Raw genomic sequence first — 20,249 nt, forward strand, 5'->3', positions numbered from 1 at the left:
TAAAATTTTCATGGTCATTATGAACATTTAATTCTACGGCAATTAAAGCAATTGTCATTTTGATATTTCCGACATCTCGGCGACATTGTAAACGCCGTGACCACGGATTCAATTGTCTAGAATTCAAAATGACAATCATGATAAACTGTGAAAATTTATTGTGTTATAGATGATTCTAATTCTCTTATGGTGATATTCTGGTGAATGGTGATAGTCTGGTATGTTTTTCTTCATAAAAATTAATGTTTTATGAACTCATTATAATGTAAACTTTTTCGGATTTTATCGCGGTTAGGTTTTATAGATGATCGACGTTTTATGAATTATCTGTACCATTTTTAATACAAACTATCTGTACCATTATATCAATAGCGATAAAAACGCATTTGAATGCGGTGCTATTCAAGATTCTTGTAGCAAAGTGTGTGAATAATGTAAAATTTATTATGACATGAGCTATTTTAGAATTGTCAATTTTTTTTTAACTATAATCAAATTTAATCTATATTTTTGTGAAAATATGGACTTCTCATTCACATAATCATTGATAAATGCATTTTTTTGGACTGTCTAGAAACGCCATTCATAAGTTCAGTTTATATCTTGATAATTATGTATGTAAAATGAAATTTCTTAATATCAAAATATTTATTTATATCTTCATTTTGGTCTATTCAAGAAAAACAATAGTTAAAATTGGTCTTCTTTTAACAGATACATTTCTTTTCATACTTGAAATATTATTATTGAATTAATATTTTTTTTAGTTATTTAGTATACTTACAGAATTTAATGACCCGAAAAATTTATGTGAAAAATGAATTTATGAGGCATATTTATATAAGGTATATTTGTAAGTATAATAATATACTAAACTTATATGGGTTTGTTAATAAATATTGGACAGAAAGGTAGTGGTTTGTTTCAAGCAATTGCTTCTATTTGTGATAACATTTCGCCTATTATGTACAAGATCTTTGCTTGTAACAAATAGCTTAAAGATTCCTTATAACATTGTGTATTAATATCTAGTCTACCTTTAATGGATTTCTAACTTACTAACTGACAATATGTAACATTATAAATTTATAATTTTTATTTGAAGTGAATGAAACATCGACAACAGAAAATTACATAATGCATATTTACATTTTTAAAGTGTAAAATTAATGTGTGGATTATTATATAACACATAAACAAACATTTTTAAATAGTTAAGATACAATGTCAGGGTTGCATTTACAGAGAAGTGGTAAATGTGGAACACGGCTAGGTTAAAGCTAGGCTAGGCTTGATTTATTCAGTTTTGTTCTTATTGTTATTTTTCTATTATTAAATACGTTGTTATAATAATTGGTGTTGTTGAATTTTTTTAATGAATAACAAATTAATAAAAGGCAATTAACATGCAACATAAGGACAGTAAAACATTAATTTAGACATGTATAATAGTATTCGATTTTACGTTCTGTAACTTTTTGAGTGGCTGTTATTTTTATTACTTGATTGTTACTTTAAAACAACAGTCCAATGAGAGCTATTATAGACACAATTTTTTTAAGTTGTGTTGCTTTAAAATTAATGTCAAGGATAGTGCATACATAACGTTTTAGTTACAATGAATTCGTAAAACGACTTAAATCACGTTAAAGATCTCATTAGACTGTTATACTAATATAGTTGTTGAATGAATGAAGTTCTAGGACAAAATTGTACTATATTGAAAATTTAACTATCATATAACATTTTTGTATTCCTTTTCATTTGAAGTATGAGTTGTGAACTTCTTGTATTGTAAATAAAGTATTTTTTGAATAATTGTGTTTTCTGTATAATCGCCTTTATACATTTTGTTTGCGTAGTCAATATGTTCATAATACCTTATCTCAATGAGTAATATCAATTATTAAAAATGTTTGCTGCTTTTTTGCATAAAATGTATGGGTATGGTGGCAGACCAGAGTAGATGTTCCTTCCGAGTGTTCTGAATAAACTATTAACGTAGATTAAGAAACAACTACTTTAGCGAATACTGAATAAAAGAAAGGTAGTCCATTATTAGTAGAATACCACGGCAAACATCTGAATGGCCAATACAAATGTTTGTCACGTGCGGGGATCGAACCTGCAACCGCCAGCGCAACAGCCACAAACCAGTGCTGTGACCGTTGTGCCAAAGCGTCGTCATGATGATATGAGAATAGTAAAATATTTTTTCAATCAAATGTCTTTGTAAGCATAAAGGTGTTTTCTGTGACCAATAATGCTTTAAATTGTGAAAAAAAAAAGTTAAAAAAAATACATGTTAGCTCAATACATGGCATTAATTGTTTTGGGAATATGGATACTGCGGCTGTTCTTGACGAAGGGAATTCTAGACTTCAAATTTTTTGCACGTTTTTGCAAACGGCGTCTTTGGATGTAAGTAATCTAACGCCACATCATTACAGCCTATACAGTCCACTGCTGGACAAAGGCCTCCACAAGTTTACGCCTAAAATAACGTGAACTCATGTGTTTTGCCCATAGTCACCACGCTGGGCAGGCGGGTTGGTGACCGCAGTACTGGCTTTGTCGCACCGAAGACGCTGCTGCCCGTCTTCGGCCTGTGTATTTCAAGCCAGTAGTTGGATGGTTATCCCGCCATCGGTCGGCTTCTTAAGTTCCAAGATGGTTGTGGAACCTTGTTATCCCTTAGTCGCCTTTTACGACACCCACGGGAAGAGAGGGGGTGGCTAAATTCTTTAGTGCCGTAGCCACACAGCACTATCTAATATCTATCTAACGCCACAGATTAGTATAATATGTAGCTAGCTACGAAGTACTCATCATATATAGCAGAGACAATGAGTGATTCAGATAATAATGACTATTCAGATCGTCAAAAATATAAATAGATACCACCAATATGTTGAAGGCTCAAGTACAATCTCGCCAAATTGATAGAAAGGTTTACAGATGTTTTATTGAATATAAACCAAACACAATTGGACGGAGTGAAATATCAAAATCTAGTTGCGAATGTGGTAATGGACTGAGGACAATTGGGGTTTGCTCTAAAGTCGCTGCAATAATTTTTTACCTGCCGTACGGACGATGGTTAGCTAACATCCCCAGACCACTTAATACTTTACACAATACTTAATACTTTTTTCAATAAAGACAATAGCACCAATGTGATTAATGAAAATAGCGACGAGGACTAGTCACAAATTCATAAGAATATTTTTATCATTACCAGATTATTATAATTAATACATTTACTAATAGTTTATAATTAAATATTAGTATTGAAGTAATTGAACAATTTTGGAATCCCTGTTTCAAACACACAGTAGTTTATAATAACTTCCCATACAAATCATCGTTTTTTATTTGGAATTTTCAGCAGGGGAGGCCGATTCGGTATTTTTATCGTCCCATGGCCGTTATAAACAGCTATGAATAGCTTTTTGTACGATTATTTATAAAAATAAAGGGAGCGTCCATAAACCACGTGCGGTCATATTTTAGCCCTTCTTAGACCCTCCCCTCCGCCTTTTTTTATGTGGGGAAAATCCATCATGGATACTGATTAAAAAACCACCACGTGTGAGCAGTCGTCCGCCTGGGTGGGGCGAGATGAGGTCGCGCTAGCTTTCGCCACCTCGCCCCGGCGGTAGGCCCGGACGAAGCCTTCGGGCCCCGGCACGAAGAGGAGAAAGAGGCCTATGTCAAGCAATGCACATGCAATCAATCAGTGTGTGTCTAAAATTTCGTCTTATCGTCCCCAAGGGGGGGGGGGGTTTAAGTTCAAGTAATACGTAGCGCAATTTGGGGGGAGGGAGTCTTGTAAAACGTTACGATGCGTTACACGGGCAGGAGTTTCGAACAACGTGTTACGTAACATTGTTTTTTATTTTAAAAAAAACTAGGGTATCTCCCCGGCACAATGGTGGGGGTGACCTCGCTCACAACAAGGCCACCCCTTAGACATGTGGGGTCGTGTCGTCCGGCCGGCTGAAGTCCCCCGACTATCGGCCGGCGACCCCACTATTACGAGGGGGGAGGAGGTTGGCAAACCGTCTCCTCTTTGCCCCCGTACGTCTGCGCCGGAGTGGGTCAGCGGAGATGTCATTCTCTCTGGCCCACTCCGCGGCCTCCTTCTCAGAAGCAGACTGCCACCTGCCAACATCTCTCACTGTTGACCATGGCTTTTACGATGCTCGGCAGTGAGAGATCCTGTCCGAGGATCGCCGAAAGCGTGCGCTGCTGCGAGTCCCATGCGGCGCACACCTCCAGCTTGTGGACGCCATATCCTCTGGCGCCCCACACTCGTGGCAGGCTGGAGTCGCCTCTCGTCTCGCGATTTGGTGCAGGTACTTACAGAAGCACCCGTGTCTGGAAAATACCTGCACCAAACGGAAGGTCAGCGGCCCGAATCGCCGTCTCACTCACTTCCGAAGGAGACGTCGGAGGCTCCCCCCAGGATCTCCTTGCCGCCACGAACTGGTAAATTTCGGCGAGGATCTCTGCCTGCAATTGGCAGCAGGGATAGCCGGCCAGCATGCACGCCGCCATCCAACCTTTCCCTCCCCTCATGTAGCCTAACGTAGCTTTTCCCTATAACCCCCCCCCCGCACGATGGAACGTGGTTTTTTTTTTCGCGAGTTTTTCTGCTTTTTACTTTACATTAATTAAAAAAGAGAAAAAAGTAAAAAATATGCATTTTACTTTCTATTTGAACATGTACTGAAGAGCAGTAAAAGTCATACGGAACAGGCCCCTCTTCTCGTCATGGTCATAATTTAATACTTCAATAGTTTGCCTGAGACAGAGTTAAATAGTAGTAAATAAGTACATTATAACACTGGTTTTAATTATTTATAATTTCTCTATGGTTTGGTTCTCCCCGCTATGTCTAAACTACATGTTTTGACAAAACAAAATAAAAATTGTATAATACAATTGAGGGGTATAGTTTCAAAAACAGCTAAGTCCAATGTTAATGATTTTAAATAAAATGAAATAAACGTTTTCCTCCCTTCATCATAAAGTAGACTTTACAAATTTATTAAATAATAAACCAAACAATAACAATACAAGTCATAATTATTATAAAACAACGTATTTATTGTCCTAAATATAAATAAAACACTAAAAACCAATGGACTTTGCGTTTTTTGAAACTAATCTGAGGACAATGCAGGTTTTGAATTAAACTTTGATGGACATTGCTGATATTGATTATACTATTTTAGTATAGTGCAACTTCTATAGATAGTTTGATACTTAACGAATTTTTAAAAAAAATTACATAAGTACATGAATATGAAGGGGCAATTGGCATGTTCAAATTGATATAAATAAAAATATTAAGTATGATGTAATTTATTGTTAAACAAAAACTTTTACTAATTTATCAATTTAAATTTTATAAAAAAAAAGAATAGAACGTCAAGCGATTTTCTTTGGAAATAAGTAATAAAGGATCTAGAAAGGAAATAACTGTATTGCGATTATTTAATCAAATTCGAACATCAGGTAGATCAAAATTTTCTTGACGAGATGCTTTTTCGTCTTCTTCTTCATGTAGTTCGCATCTTCCGCTATCTATATTTTGAGGTATGAGCTTATCATAATAGGACAATGTGGGACTCCTCATCTTCTAATAGGTCACCGGAAACTCACAAACCGTACGAAACGCGACAGCATAGCTGTCACTTTACGCCGGTATTATGTGAGCGAGAAGTACCACCCCGGTCGTGCAAGCCCAATTCGGCTGCAAAGCAGCATTGTACTACTTCTTATATATAATTATATACATACACATAAATATTATAAAATATCTAGATTTATTTAAAAATAAAATATATATAAACAATAATTTTAGGTATAATAATATTTCCCAGGGTTAAAGGATCAAAATTAGTAAATGAAACTAAACTAACTGCTCCAATTTCTCCAAATTTCTTTTCCATTTTGTGGGATCTCTGATTCGTTTTCTAGATTTGTTATTATCGACAACTATTGGCGAGTTATCCATAATTAACAATTGAATAGTCTAACAACAAAATACAATTATTTACTATTTCTAAAAGTTGTTTTATTGGGTACAAAAGTCACACCGTATTACTCTCTGCGTTTGCACCCGCCATACTGTTTAGGCATAACACGCCGGCCTCTCATTGGCCGAATGGACAATGCTGTTTTTGATTTAACCACATTAGGACATTGCTGTTTTTGTTGCATTCTTCATTCTTTGACCTCTAATTTCTATTGGATAAAGCTGATGTTGCTTTGATCGGTAAGAACGAATTAGTAGGAAAAGATCTGAAGTTAGTATATGTATAAAAATGTGGCTACTCTAAAAAAATGGACTTTGCAGTTTTTGATACTATACCCCTCAATTATACATAATTATTACTCTTTGAGACATATACTTTGCCAATCCGCAGACCATATTACCAGTATATAAGTGTATAATCTATGGACCATATTGTCCATTCTGTTCCATTCTGTGTTTTGAACTCTGGTTGACAAGTGTGTTACTTTTTAAATAAAAGTCGAGTAATTTGCCTAAGTTATTATTACGACAAAAAGTTGGTAACTTGGTATACTCTTTCAAGAAACTATGGCAAGAAACTGAAACCTCTCAAGGTTAAGTAGAAAATAAAACGTAATATTTAAGGCATAATTTAATATATTTTAGTGTAAGAAACATACATAGGCGTGCACTAATTTAATATTATTTTTATAGTTACTCATTAAGCATTTCTAACAGGTCCTCTTGGGGCGATTTCAATACATTTGCTGTGTATGTAAGATCGCTGCTCTTATTTTTATTCTTTAAGGTTGCTGTTATATTTTTATATTCAGTTTTTGTATCTATTTTTAATATTTTGTTCTCATTTTTCTCATTATCAAACTCGAATGGCAATTTTAATTTAATAACGTTAGATGTACTAAAGACATTATCAATTGACGCTAAAAGACAATTTATTTCGCCGGTATCGAGACTATAGTTTTTATATTCATCTTCAGTTTTTTTAGCGTTATCATATTTATATATGTTTTCACCTAATTTCTTTAGAATATTGGCATTTATTGTATATGGAAGGGAAAATGTGCCATCTTTTTTCTGTAAACCTAATCTCATAAGAACTGAAATTTTAGCGTGGTATTCTGAAAACCAGATTATTAAAGCAGTGCATAAACAATTATAGTCATCGTCTGTAAACTTTTGTGCTAAGATATCAAATTTTTTTTGGGAATTTTCAAAAATATCTTTCGAAAAGTATTGTGGCATAAGTATAGCTACACCACGTAAATGTTGCCGGGTTATGTCAAAAATGTTTTGATTTGTTGCTACAGATATTTGCCATTTGAATATCATGGTCATGAGATCCCACAATTTACTCATGGAGTAATCGTCCAGTTTCATAATGGATGTGGCAGATATATCCTGAAGTAGCCGCTTAATCACAGTGTGCGTTGCCGCCGGTTGAGGTATAAATAGCTCATCCAAGAGTTTAGGATGTAGTAACACGTTCAGAATATCTGTAAGTACTGTTAAAAAATTTATATTATTTTGCTTTACGTGATGCTTCACATAATACTAATTTTCACAAACCTCTTTCAGATTTATCCAGGGGTACCTTTTGAGTTTTTAATCTTTGATCAATCACATAGATCATTTCACAACCTAAATTTATAACTATAAAAGGTGTAGCAAAGTGAGACATAATTATTAACTATAATAATTAAATAAACAGATTTTATTCACTGCAGTTCAAGATGATTATTGATAGTTGCTATGAAGGCGTTATCGCCAAGTTAACTTCACAGGGTAAAATAAAACAAATGTCACAAGAATTATTATTACTCAAAACTAACAGTGAGAGAGTGATCTTTGTTTATAAAATTTTTGAGGATCTTAATGCTTTTCCAAATGTCACAGAAATGAAGAAAAGTAATGATCTTTCTTTACACTACCGTAACCTTGGCAACAAAAGCTTTCAACAAGAAGAGTACCATAAAGCGTGGCAGTATTATAACTTATCACTTCTGAATGCTCCTTCAAATTCTGAAAACTATTGTCTTGCTCTGTCTAACAGATCAGCAGTGTTCTTTGAACTAAACAAATACAAAGAATGTTTACAAGATATAAATACTTTTTTTTCTTTGAACTATCCTGAAAGAATAACTGAAAGGCTTAACAACAGGAAGGAAATGTGTATGCAGGCTTTAAGCAAACAGAAAGAGGAAGTAGAGAAAACTGATTTTCAAGAGTTCTTACAAATGAAAAGTGAAAAAGATCCTCGATATGTAAGTGCAAGCAATAAATTAAAAGTTTTATACACGAAGGAAATGGGTAGGCATGTCATTGCCAAAGAGGATATAAAAGTAGGTGAAGTTATAATTGAAGAAAATCCATATGTGACTCTGTTACTTAAGTCTCAATACTTATTTTGTTGTAATTATTGTATCTCGAGGAGTTTGAATCTTATGCCATGTGATGCCTGTTGTTTTTGTCTTTACTGTAGTGAGGAATGTAAAGAAAAGGCTATGAAAGAGTTTCATGCTATTGAATGCCCGCTAATGGCTACCCTAGTTGAAATGGACTTTACTAAGTTAGAACTTCTTGCTCTGAGAACTGTACTTAAAGCTCGTCATGATCATAAGAATTGGAATGACTTCTTTAAAACAATTGAAGATGCTGAAGCTAACATTGGCACTGAACTACAAGGACATATTCAGGTTGATGGCAAGTGGGTATATGATTCCAAATACTATGCACCTATTCATACATTAGCTACAAATTTAGATAAACGATCTATTTCTGATATATTTCAAAAGTCTGTTACTGCCGTTGTGTTTTTAAGATTTTTAAAATACAATTCAAATTTTTTGAAAGCTGATAATGAAGATCAAAATGAGAAAATTTTCAAATGTGTAGCTGGACTGTTATTGTTACATTTGATGACGACTCCCACAAATATGCATGGTATTAGTTCTAACATTGAAAGTGAGAAGGGTACTTTTGTAGATGAAATAAGTGTAGCAAGTGCCCCATATGCCTTTTGTAGCCTTATCAATCACTCATGTGCCCCAAATGTTGTAAGGTTCTGTAAGCTAGGCACTGGAAGAATGTGTGTGTTTGCTCTACGCCCAATTAAAAAAGGAATGCAAATTTTTGATAACTATGGGTAAGTAGTACTTGCATCTTGAAATATTTATCACGCCTCACAATTTCAATAAATACAAGCAACATATATAATTATTATAAAATCATCACCAATGATTTTGCAAATATTAATTTAATCTGTTTTTTTTTTAAATTAAATACTTAATTTTTAATCATTACTTTCTACTACGTAATATTTTTAAACAATGCTACAAATTATTTGAAAAAGTACCAATTTAGAAAAACGCATTTAATAAATATATTTGTGTTGTATAAATAATTACTATTCTTGATTTAATTAGTTACAATTTTAACTTAATTTTCAGACCTCATCATGCTATTGAAGAACGAAGTTCACGTCAGGCTACCCTTAAATTTCAGTACAAATTTACGTGTTCATGTGAAGCATGTGTCAATAATTGGCCTTCTTACATTAGTCTAACTATGATGTTTAAAAAAATACGTGCAAAATTAGTTCAATCTAAAAACAGTTTGTTAAATGCTAATGTAATAGACAAACTACAAAAAGGAGATGTAGAAACTGCATTTAAATGTTATGAAAAATTGTGTGTCCTTTGTAAAGAACTAGAGCCTTATGCACCGTGTGCAGAGCTTTGTGACTGCCAAGAAGCTTTAAAACAATGCTTGGCGATATTTGAGGGTTTAGTACCATATGGTAATAGTTTGATGATTAAATGGAAACCAGTCACTTCTAATACAAGCAGGAATTAAAAAGTTGGCGTTGTTGGTGTGTGAGTTACTCAAAATAAATTAAGATTAGTTTATAGTCAGTTAATTTTTTTTATTAAATATTTTATTTAAGTAGATTTTTAAAGTACTTCTGAATCTGATTAGAATTATATACATATTATAATTTTCATTATTACGTTTTTTTAATTTTACGATTCAAAATTTTGAAATTTTATTGTTTTTAATTAAGTTTGTTAAGTGTAAAACTAAACATTAAATTTTTTTTTTCATATTATTTTGTGGTAAATTAAATAGAATTTACTACAACGTTATGTAAATGGTAGAGATTTATAAAATATAAACTTATTTGCAACAGTAATATACTCAGTTGGAATGATTATTGTGATTGAAAATAAGTATTATATTTTAGTTATAACATTAAAAAAATATTTATAATTCATAAAATATTGTTATATCAGTAAACTGATATTATTGATAGTAAGTATTGTAACCTAGCTACTATAAGGTTATAAATACAAATAATGTTATAAAAAGTATTATTTTTTGATATTGAAATTTCGAGTATGTTTTCTACTTAGCCACGAATATTGTTGTTTTAATATAAAAGTTATAATAAAAATGATTATATAATTAAACTGTTTTTGTCTTTGAAAATCCAATTATAGTATCATTTGCTATTATATACCATACATGTTGTATGAGCTCCGAAACATACACTTTATGGTTTCTATTTAATTTGGCATATTAAGAAAGAATACACTTTTATAAAGTCTATTTGTAAACAAAGATGCTTGAATTTTAGAACAAGTGTATTGCATTGTTTTTTTTTTTTGTAAAACTAGAGATTCTTAAAATTTTACTTTGGTCCCTTCGTCATGACTGTCTTGCAAGCAACTGAAAAATATCTAAAATAATTACTTAGTGACAGTTTATCATTACAATTAATCTATACAAATAAATAAAATTGACGTGTCTGTTTGTAATATTAAAATTACCTTTTTTACTAAATGCATATGGATTTATACACGGTACATATACCAAAATAACATTTTTTACAATTTTGTCGTCTGTCTGTTCCGGCTAATCTCTGAAATGGCTGGACCGATTTTGACGGGACTTTTATTTGCAGATACCTGTTGTTGTAAGAAATAACGTAAGAGTACTTTTATTTAGAACATTATTTATTTTATGACTGAAACAATAACTTTTCTTAGGTAAATTCCACGCGGACGAAGTCGCGGGCACAGCTAGTTTTACTCAAAAAGAATTTTCTGGACTAAGTAAATGCTCACTAAAGACTATATAAATTTTAACCGTTCTGTTTTAAATACAATAAAGTATTTATTTAATCATAACTTGTAACTGTAACGGTTTAACTACATACTTTGTGTTATTATTTTCTTAAAAGAATATTGAGTTAAATAAAACAATTTTAGTACTTTAAAATCATTTTAATTTCATCAATAACAATAACATTTTTTTAAATTTCTACTAGCACCAGGAATGTTAATTCTATATTTAAATATTTGTTCCTTAGATAACAAACAAAGAATTATAATTAAATTATTAATAACATTAGGTAAATAATAACGTTGAACAGACTATAAAAATAATTTTAATGCTAAATGTAACTGACCATCCTTTCGAAGGCAAAAATCTAGCGGATTGGACATTATCAGCATTGATAATACTTATTCTCGTTGAAACAATTGGTTTTATAGGACTAAATTTTTTCAAATAATCTATAGCACAAGTTATTTCGTTATAGGGTACTATTTCTTTTTGAAGAGATTCAAACATTTCATATCCATCTCCTCCATCGCACAGAAAACTGGACGTTATCACTTTGTACTCGAGATTATCTTTAATATCATTTAGTTCAGAACAGCTTGAACAAATTGCTTTCGCTTTAACTAATCGAGAGCCAGGCTCTTTAGCTAAATCATAAACGACTTGCATTCCAGAAAATTGTAGAAATTGACCAGGAGTGTCGATTTTTCTCCACGATGCTACCGAATGTTCCATGGCTTTTCTTAGTGTGGCTCCATTCATGGACATTATGCATAATGTATCAGTAAACGGTATGACAGCAATTAAATCACCCCTTGTAATTTTAAATGGTTTTCCTTCACCGTTTATAGATGTCCTAATCCTACCTCCTTGAGTTACAGCTATGTTAACGTCAGAATATTCATCGTAATACTGTTTTGTGTAATTTATTATGGCGTCGTTAATGAAGTTTCCTAAATTACATTCCTTAAGGCGGCAAGAGTCACCATCAAGAAAATATAATGAAGTACCAACTACGTCATTGTAAACGTTATCGACATCAGTTCTATATCGATAAACCATTTCTAAAAGCTCTGGATCTTCTGGGACTACTTTATTTAATAGTATGGGTTCACCGTCGTAATAAATAATTTCACCTTGATTATCAAAAATTAAGTGCAATTTTCCTAGATATTTTGTATAAGCGTAAGCTTGTACTACTAGAACTTTTCGACCTGACTTTTGTTTCACTACGGTAGGATAAGGACCTTGTGGATATTCGGGTATTTCATCTGTACTATTATTTATGAGAAAAGTATTGGAATGACCACCTATTACTAAATCTAGGTCTTCAATCTCTTCGGCGATTAACAAATCTGTCAAAAAACCTGAATGACCTAAAGCTATTATTATTTTTATTCCCATTTGTTTTAGTTTATATACTTCTTTTTTTAAAGCTACGACTTCATCTTCGTATTCTACATTATTTTTTGGTGCAAGAAATTTAGTTTCTGGAGTTAAATAGCCTACAATTCCGATTTTGACGCCGTTTTTAATGATTACTATTGATTTGTACAAATTGGCTTCTTTTTCAAGATCAGGCACGTGAGTAAGAATGAGGTTAGCAGCTAGAACAGGTGACGTCAGGTTTCTTATAAAAGGCACGACTCCACCAATGTCTTCGTCGAATTCGTGATTGCCGAGAGACTGCAAAAAATATTAGATATATTATATAGATATGCAGATATATAGCATTAAATCCTTATCATAATCTATACATATTTGCGTGACAAAAAATCTGGTGCGCGTAGACGCTTACATATCGGCAATCACAGGTTCGTTTCCTACTCTAGGCGAATAGTTTTTTTTTTGTACAAGTATGTACTTGGTTTAGTTTATCTATGCCTTTCTATAGTGTCTATATAGCGATCGTTACTCCTGGCAGGAAATATATTTAATCTTGCAGTGAAAGAGCGTCGTGGATTAAGGTCTGATCCTTCTATACGAAGAAAGAGGCCTTTTTTTCGACAAGGCTAGCGGGAGTGTAGGACTCCAGGCCAACCCAGACTACCCACTAAAACCCAGTGGTACCCCCATTGTCATAGCGGGGCGCCACGGGATCGCTACACGAAGAAAGAAGCCTTTTTTTACGTGGGGAAAACCCATCATGGATACCCTCCAGCACGAGGGCGCCAGAGCGTTATGTGAAACTCCTGCTGATTAAAAAACCACCACGTGTGAGCAGTCGTTCGCTTGGGTGGGGTGAGATAGGGTTGCGCTAGCATTCGCCACCTCGCCCCGGCGCTAGGCCCGGATGAAGCTTCCGGGCCCCGGCACGAAGAAAGAGGCCTATGTCAAGCAATGCACATACAATCAATCAGTGTATGTCTAAAATTTCGTCTTATCGCCCCCAGGGGGACGTTCAAGTATTACATAACGCAATTTGGGGGAGGGGGTCTTGTAAAACGTTACCATGCGTTACAGGGGCGGGAGTTTCGAACAACGTGTTACGTAACATTGTTTTTTTATTAAAAAAAAATTAGGGTATTAAAATCTCCTAATTTGGCAACTTTTTTCGCTAATGCCCCTTTTTGTATATGCATATACTAGTTTCTGCGTGCGACTTCGTCCGCGTGGAACAGAGGCTCGCGCAACACTTGATCATTATTTTGCTGCGATATTATTTTAAAACTGCGATATCTCCTGAGATACTCATTGAAATCGGATTATGTAAAAGGCTATTTTGTTTTAAATTAAATACTTGTGATGAATAACGTATTTATTTAGATAAGGATTAATATCATGTTTATAAAAACATCTTCGCAAATAATGGATAATTTTAGAATAGGTGAGCCAACCTTAAAAGATAGATATATGCTGTCGCGGACTTTTTTTTAGAACTTTTAAAGGGGATCAATTCTGTCATACATGATTTTTGCGAAACTCTAACTGTTTTCATAGCGCACGCAGCGGAAGCTCTCAAAAGTAAAAAAGAACCCCCGATTTTGAAACATTCTTCATTGGTGCTCCGATCCTTTTGGTCTTAGAGTGATGATATATAGCTTATAACCTTCCTCGATAAATGGGCTATCTAACACAAAAAGAATTTTTCAAATCGGACCAGTAGTTTCTGAGATTAGCGCGTTCAAACAAACAAACAAACAAATTCTTCAGCTTTATAGTATTAGTATAGATATATGTGTTATGATGATAGATGTATTATAGTTACCGCAAATACGATTTTTTTAGTGATTTTCCGGTACTTTGCGCAACATAGTTGTGACGTTTGGGCAAAAATGGTTAGTTGGGTGTTGCAAAACGTTTATGGGGGGAGGGGGGGGGGACAGGAAAACCTTACGGTGCATTACACGAGGAACGCAAATGGGAGGTCAAAAATTCTTTAAAATTTGCGTTACGTAAAACTTGAACGTCCTCTATAGTCTAAGAACCCGCTGCAAAATCATTAGGTACATTCTGATGAACGTATAATATACATATACGTTCATCACGTAGATATTCAAACTCTAATTTTTTCAAACCGTTATGAATAGGCAAATACATTGATAACCAGTCAAAAAGTACCCGCAAATTCTTAAAAAAATAACATTTTAATTAATTACCCAAAAAAATAATTCATTTTTTTTGATTAAAATTAAATATTCACTTCTTTAAAAATATTCGATTAAATAAAAAAATAATCGAAATAGGTCCAACCCGTCAAAAGCTTCGATACATTAAAAAAATAAAAAATAAAATTACAATAGAATTAAGAACTACCTCCTTTTTGGAAGTTGTTAAAAAGGCTAATTTGCATTGCATTTACTTTGTTTCTCGATTATTACCTTCATATGGAGTTTTTAAGGTCAGCAATCTTTTATTACATTAATTACAGACTGATTTAATAATTCAAACAAAAATTTATTGTTTTTTATTTTTTTTAACCTAACAGTAAACCATTCGCCCCTCTAAGTTTCCCTCTAGCTCAAAATGTCATTTGTGTTGATCATTACGCTGTGTATAGCTATGTTCAATGATAAAAAAAAAAAAAATAATAAAAAAATGATAAAAAAAATAAAAATAATTAAAAAAAATAATAAAAATAAATGATGAATAATGATTAATAATAATGATTGATAATGAATAATAATGATAATAATATAATTTAATGAATAATAATGATTTAAAATAATGATTAAATTGTATTTATCAGCAAAGTGATCAGTATTTAGTATTTTACAAATTATTTCTTTTTAATATTTTGATTTCTTTTGTTTAATCTTTTAATGTAGTTAATTTAACTGTATAACACTATCTTAAGTTCTTGTCATATGTATGTTATTTATGTGTGTTATTAGTGTATGTTACCCAAATTTAAATGTAGTTATCACCTATAATTAAAGTTACACTCAGACTCTACTGTTATTGTATATGTACTTGAAATTTGGTGTATACTTTGTTGGTGTTCTATAAATAAATAAATAAATAAATAAATAAATAAATAAATAAATAAATAAATAAAAAATGTTTATCTACAATTATGCAACATTAAATTAAGTAAGAAATACAAGAACTACGTAATTAACCGTCCAATAATTTATTCTGACTTATTTCAAAATAAAATAACGCTGTACAACAAAAGATGAATATCTAATATATAAAATTCTCGTGTCATGGTGTTAAACATTGAACTCCTCTGAAACGGCTCGACCGATTTTAATAAAATTTTGTGGGCATATCGGGTAGGTCTGAGAATCGGCCAACAGCTATTTTTCATACCCCTAAGTTATAAAAGAGGGGGGGGGGATTAAGCGGGTTAATAACATATAAGGCAAAGCAAAGTTTGCGGGGTCAGCTAGTATACTTATATTTTTCTTATTTCAAGTCGAAAATACGCACATCAATACATGTTTATAATATCTATAAAACAAAAAGTTCTTATGGAAATCAGTTCAGCCGTTTAGCAATAATTCAGTGACGTAAGTACAGAAAAACTGTACATGTAAGACATTGCGTTTGAGAGGTTATTAAATAAAACAAAATTAAATATCACTTTTAATTGTTTCCTAGAAAAGAAAAATTTCAACAAAACAATTTTATTAAATTACTTACTAAAAGTTTTTAAGATTTTACAAATATTCTTACAGTTTTTTACACTTTTTTACAGCATGTCTTAAATCTATTTAAAATTTTTACTTGTTAAATATAATACAGAAAGTATTAATGCTTTTGATAGACTTATTCTAAATCCTGTACTACTGCTTTGTTTAAGAATTGTTACCCTATTCTCGAGTTGTGGAAAAATCGGACTATGCTGTTTGATGTATTGCATAGTACAAGTTAATTCTGAGTAGTTCAACGATCGCGTTGGTAAGCTTTGAAGCATTGAGTATCCGTCTCCGCCACTTGAAAGAAAATATGGCATTATAACATTATACATTTCATTTTGCGTCACTTTTCTGTATTCTGGTATTGAACAATTCCAGCATCTTGCTTCAACCTCAACTACTTGAAAGCCAGTTGGATTTTTAAGATTATATGTAACTTTGAGACCAGAAACTTGTAAAAATTCACCAGGATAATCTAATTCACTGTAATTTTCAATCGAATGTTCTAACATTTGTAACAGAATACGACCGCTCATTGTTACTACAACAAGACCTCCTTCAAATGGTAATACTCCCATCAAATCACCTTTAGTAATAGTAATTGGCAGATCTATTTGCGTTATTGACGATCTTATGCCTCCGCCTTGAATTAAAGCTATAGGTGCATCTGTCCAATGTTTACTGCTGTTGTATTCTCTTGCGTAATAATAAACCATAGCGTCAGCTATGAGGTTACCCATATTACATTCTTGTTGCTGACAACTAAGACCATCTAAACCTACTGCTGTTGTACCTATTACTTCTTCCGTGTAATTCAAAATATCAGTACTGTATCGCTTAACGATTTCTAAAACATCTGGGTCTTGAGGAATTGTTTTATCTAATAAAATAGGAAGTCCATCTGCGCTAATCAAGTCTCCTTTACTGTTGAATAACATATGTAATTTACCAAGATATTTTGTGTAAGCATAAGCCTGCACCACAGGGACCTGCTTACCTGATGCTTGTGTGACGTAAGTAGGATAAGGTCCTTGAATTTTTTCTGAGTCGGGGCTTGTACCGTTCCATAGAAATGTATTTGAATGTCCGCCAATAACTAAATCAAGGCCATCTACTTCTTTTGCAATCTCTAAGTCCCGTAAATAGCCAGAGTGACCTAGCCCTATTATAATATTAACGCCCTCACCTTTCAACTTTTTTAATTCTTCTCTTATAGCAACAATTTCATCAACATACTCAACATCGTTTTTTATCGCTAATATTTTCGTTTCAGGTGTTAAGTAACCTATTACGCCGACTGAGATACCAGAGATATTGAAAACCACAGATTTTCTTAGATTAGTCTCTTTTTCTAAATCAGGAACTTTGGTCAAATCAAGATTTGCCGCTAAAATAGGGCATGAAAGGTTTTGTATGAACGGAGTCAATCCGCTAACGCCACGATCAAATTCATGGTTTCCAAGTGACTGTAACAATGACAGAAAATAATATTTAATTACATAAAACACATGCATTAGTACATACATATGAAGTGATAACAAATAAGTAAAGCATTCGAGCACTATTAATAAATAAATTAAAAAAAGATTAAGATCAAGATACTTTATGTAAGCATATTGTTTATAAGCTCAAATTCTAGAGTACAAAAATGTTAATAGATTGCAATACAACAAGTCTTAAAATTTAAAATAATAAATTATGAATTAAATGTATATTTAGTGTGCGTTTGTTAAATTATACATAGGTATAACATAAATATAATATTTAACACAAAAAACATTGATATTAGGTTTCATTTTTAATTATATAATAAAAAGTAACTAATGTTTAAAATTACTTGTAAATGAAAACAAGGTTAGAATGTTAAAACAAAAGCGTACCTACTTAATTATGAGTCTTAATGGGATTTAGTTACAACTAATTATTAGAATAGAATTGGCAAAAACGTACTAACAGTAAAATAGAGATGATAATGAATAAACTTCTCTTTGAAGAAAGGTTTTACTGATTTTATGCGCGAATAAGCGTTTATTAACATTTTATCAGACACGAATATTTAGTATAAATAAATTTTAGTCACAAGATAGATGATTTTATTAACCGTGTTTTACCAATTGAGTAACATGGCCGATAGAACCAATAAAACGAATTCACTTAGTGCGAGTCGAACTCACAAACGAATGTTTTCAATTTTTCAATCAAGCGAAAAAATTTCTATTAATTGTGTCAAAACTTTGTTTTTAATATCCTTTTATTGTTAAAAATAGCTGTCACATTTACAACAACTTCGAAAGTTCAAAACTTGACTGGGCGTATTGACTTAGCAAGAAAAGTTAAATAATAAGTTTGTAGCTTTTTTGTGGTGTATCAAACATAAGAAATAAAAACTTAATATTTGACACAGTTCATCATTTTTTGTTTTAAAAATTTATTTTATTATTATTTATTTATTTATACTTTATTGTACACCACAACTACATTTTAAACAATAAACACATTTAAAAACCTTTACAGACTGCGAAGTACAATGGGCGGACTTATGGCTATTTAGCCATTTCTTCCAGACAGCCCAAGACTTTTATTAAGACCATTAAAGTGTGTTTTTAAGTCAATTATTATAATCTTTTCAGCGAACGTCCAAAACTGTCGTTTTATAATTTATTTGAACTTGGTTAATAAATAGTAACATATGAATACATTATAATTAATAAAATAAATTAACGTATTAAAAATACAGGGTGGTGTTCTTATATTGTATATAGTATGCTTAATAAAAAAGGTTCTCAAACTTGTATATGTACAATAATTAAATTTTGCTTATAAGGACAGAGTTTTAACTATGCTCAAAACTATTGATAAGACTGAAAGAGACCTTTGAACAGCATAATTTGGTTCATCATTATTGTAAATTGTTAACTCTACCCTGAATAGCTGGATGGACCAGACTCATTTTATTTACATATTCAACCGTGCATTCTAATTCATCATAACTTAGAATAGTAGATGATAATTCGCTGACAATTGGGAATCCATCACCTCCCATTGAGAGGAATTCATTCATTAATATGTTGTAAATTTTAGACACAGTAAGAGGCGTGTAAATAGGGATTTTACATTTCCCACAAATCATTAGTACTTTTGCAACTCGCCTTCCCGGAGGTTTTTTGAAATAGTACTCTACTTTCATTCCAGACATTTTTAAAAATTGTCCAGTTGCACGTGTTGTGTTATATTCAGCTACAGCATGTTCGAGCATTTTCTGTACGTTTGAGCCATTAACTGCTACCTTTACAATATGTCCATCAAAAGGCATGACAGTAAAGTGATCTCCTTTGGTAATATTAAATCTTTGATCCACATGTGAAACTGACGCTCGGATTCGTCCTCCCTGGATGATGGCAATCGGCGCGTCGGACCAACCATATCCTCTATATTCTTTAGCGTATTTGTCAACGATTGCGTCAGCTATCATATTTCCTAAATTACATTCTTGTAAGCGACAGGATACGCCGTCTAAAATCACCAAAGAGCTACCGACTCTTACGTCTGATACCTTTATAATGTTTTCTCGATATTTATTTACCACATTTAATACGGCAGGATCTTGTTGTATGAAATTGTTTAAAAGTATTGGGTTTCCATCATAACTTATTATTTCTCAATTAGAATCGAATATTAAATGTAGTTTTCCTAAATATTTTGTGTATGCATAAGCTTGCACTACCGGCACAAGACTTCCTGAGTGCTGCTTTACTATTGTAGGATAAGGACCCTGTTTTTCTTCACTGTCACAGTTTCTACGTAAGTATACTTATGTATAATGGCGAAAACCAAAGAACTTTCTAGTGACGAAAAATTAAAAATTATTTCACTTCACATGGGAGGCAATAGCTATGAAAAGATTGCAAAAATGCTTCATAAAAGTAAGTCGACTATACAATATGTTATACAAAAATGGAAAAAATTTGGTACTACTAGTAATTTACCAAGAAAAGGAC

The 20,249-nt window shown here is 32.4% G+C and overlaps 3 protein-coding genes across 3 annotated transcripts in view; 1 reads left to right on the forward strand and 2 right to left on the reverse strand.

Moving 5' to 3' along the window:
- Nucleotides 1-6,664: 6,664 nt before the first annotated feature.
- Nucleotides 6,665-7,811, reverse strand: LOC123660375 (protein OSCP1). Its single transcript, XM_045595466.1, has 2 exons — nucleotides 7,613-7,811; nucleotides 6,665-7,548 (listed from the first exon to the last, which is right to left on the reverse strand). Exons 1-2 carry the CDS (start codon nucleotides 7,722-7,724, stop codon nucleotides 6,740-6,742), a joined length of 921 nt encoding a protein of 306 aa, XP_045451422.1. The 5' UTR covers nucleotides 7,725-7,811; the 3' UTR covers nucleotides 6,665-6,739.
- On the forward strand, nucleotides 7,777-10,046 carry LOC123660374 (SET and MYND domain-containing protein 4). Its single transcript, XM_045595465.1, has 2 exons — nucleotides 7,777-9,188; nucleotides 9,493-10,046. The coding sequence occupies exons 1-2, from the start codon at nucleotides 7,777-7,779 to the stop codon at nucleotides 9,896-9,898; spliced, it is 1,818 nt and encodes a 605-aa protein (XP_045451421.1). The 3' UTR covers nucleotides 9,899-10,046.
- A 1,332-nt stretch (nucleotides 10,047-11,378) lies between these two features.
- The window catches only part of LOC123660630, a 72,208-nt gene continuing 63,337 nt past the window's right edge, over nucleotides 11,379-20,249 (reverse strand). Inside the window, 3 exon segments of the mRNA XM_045595686.1 lie at nucleotides 11,379-12,854; nucleotides 16,750-17,717; nucleotides 19,271-20,023. Of these exon segments, the coding sequence (XP_045451642.1) occupies nucleotides 11,453-12,854; nucleotides 16,750-17,717; nucleotides 19,271-20,023 (3,123 nt within the window). The 3' untranslated portion in view covers nucleotides 11,379-11,452.

This window comes from Melitaea cinxia, chromosome 15, assembly GCF_905220565.1.
Source record: "Melitaea cinxia chromosome 15, ilMelCinx1.1, whole genome shotgun sequence".
Lineage (NCBI taxonomy): Eukaryota > Metazoa > Arthropoda > Insecta > Lepidoptera > Nymphalidae > Melitaea > Melitaea cinxia.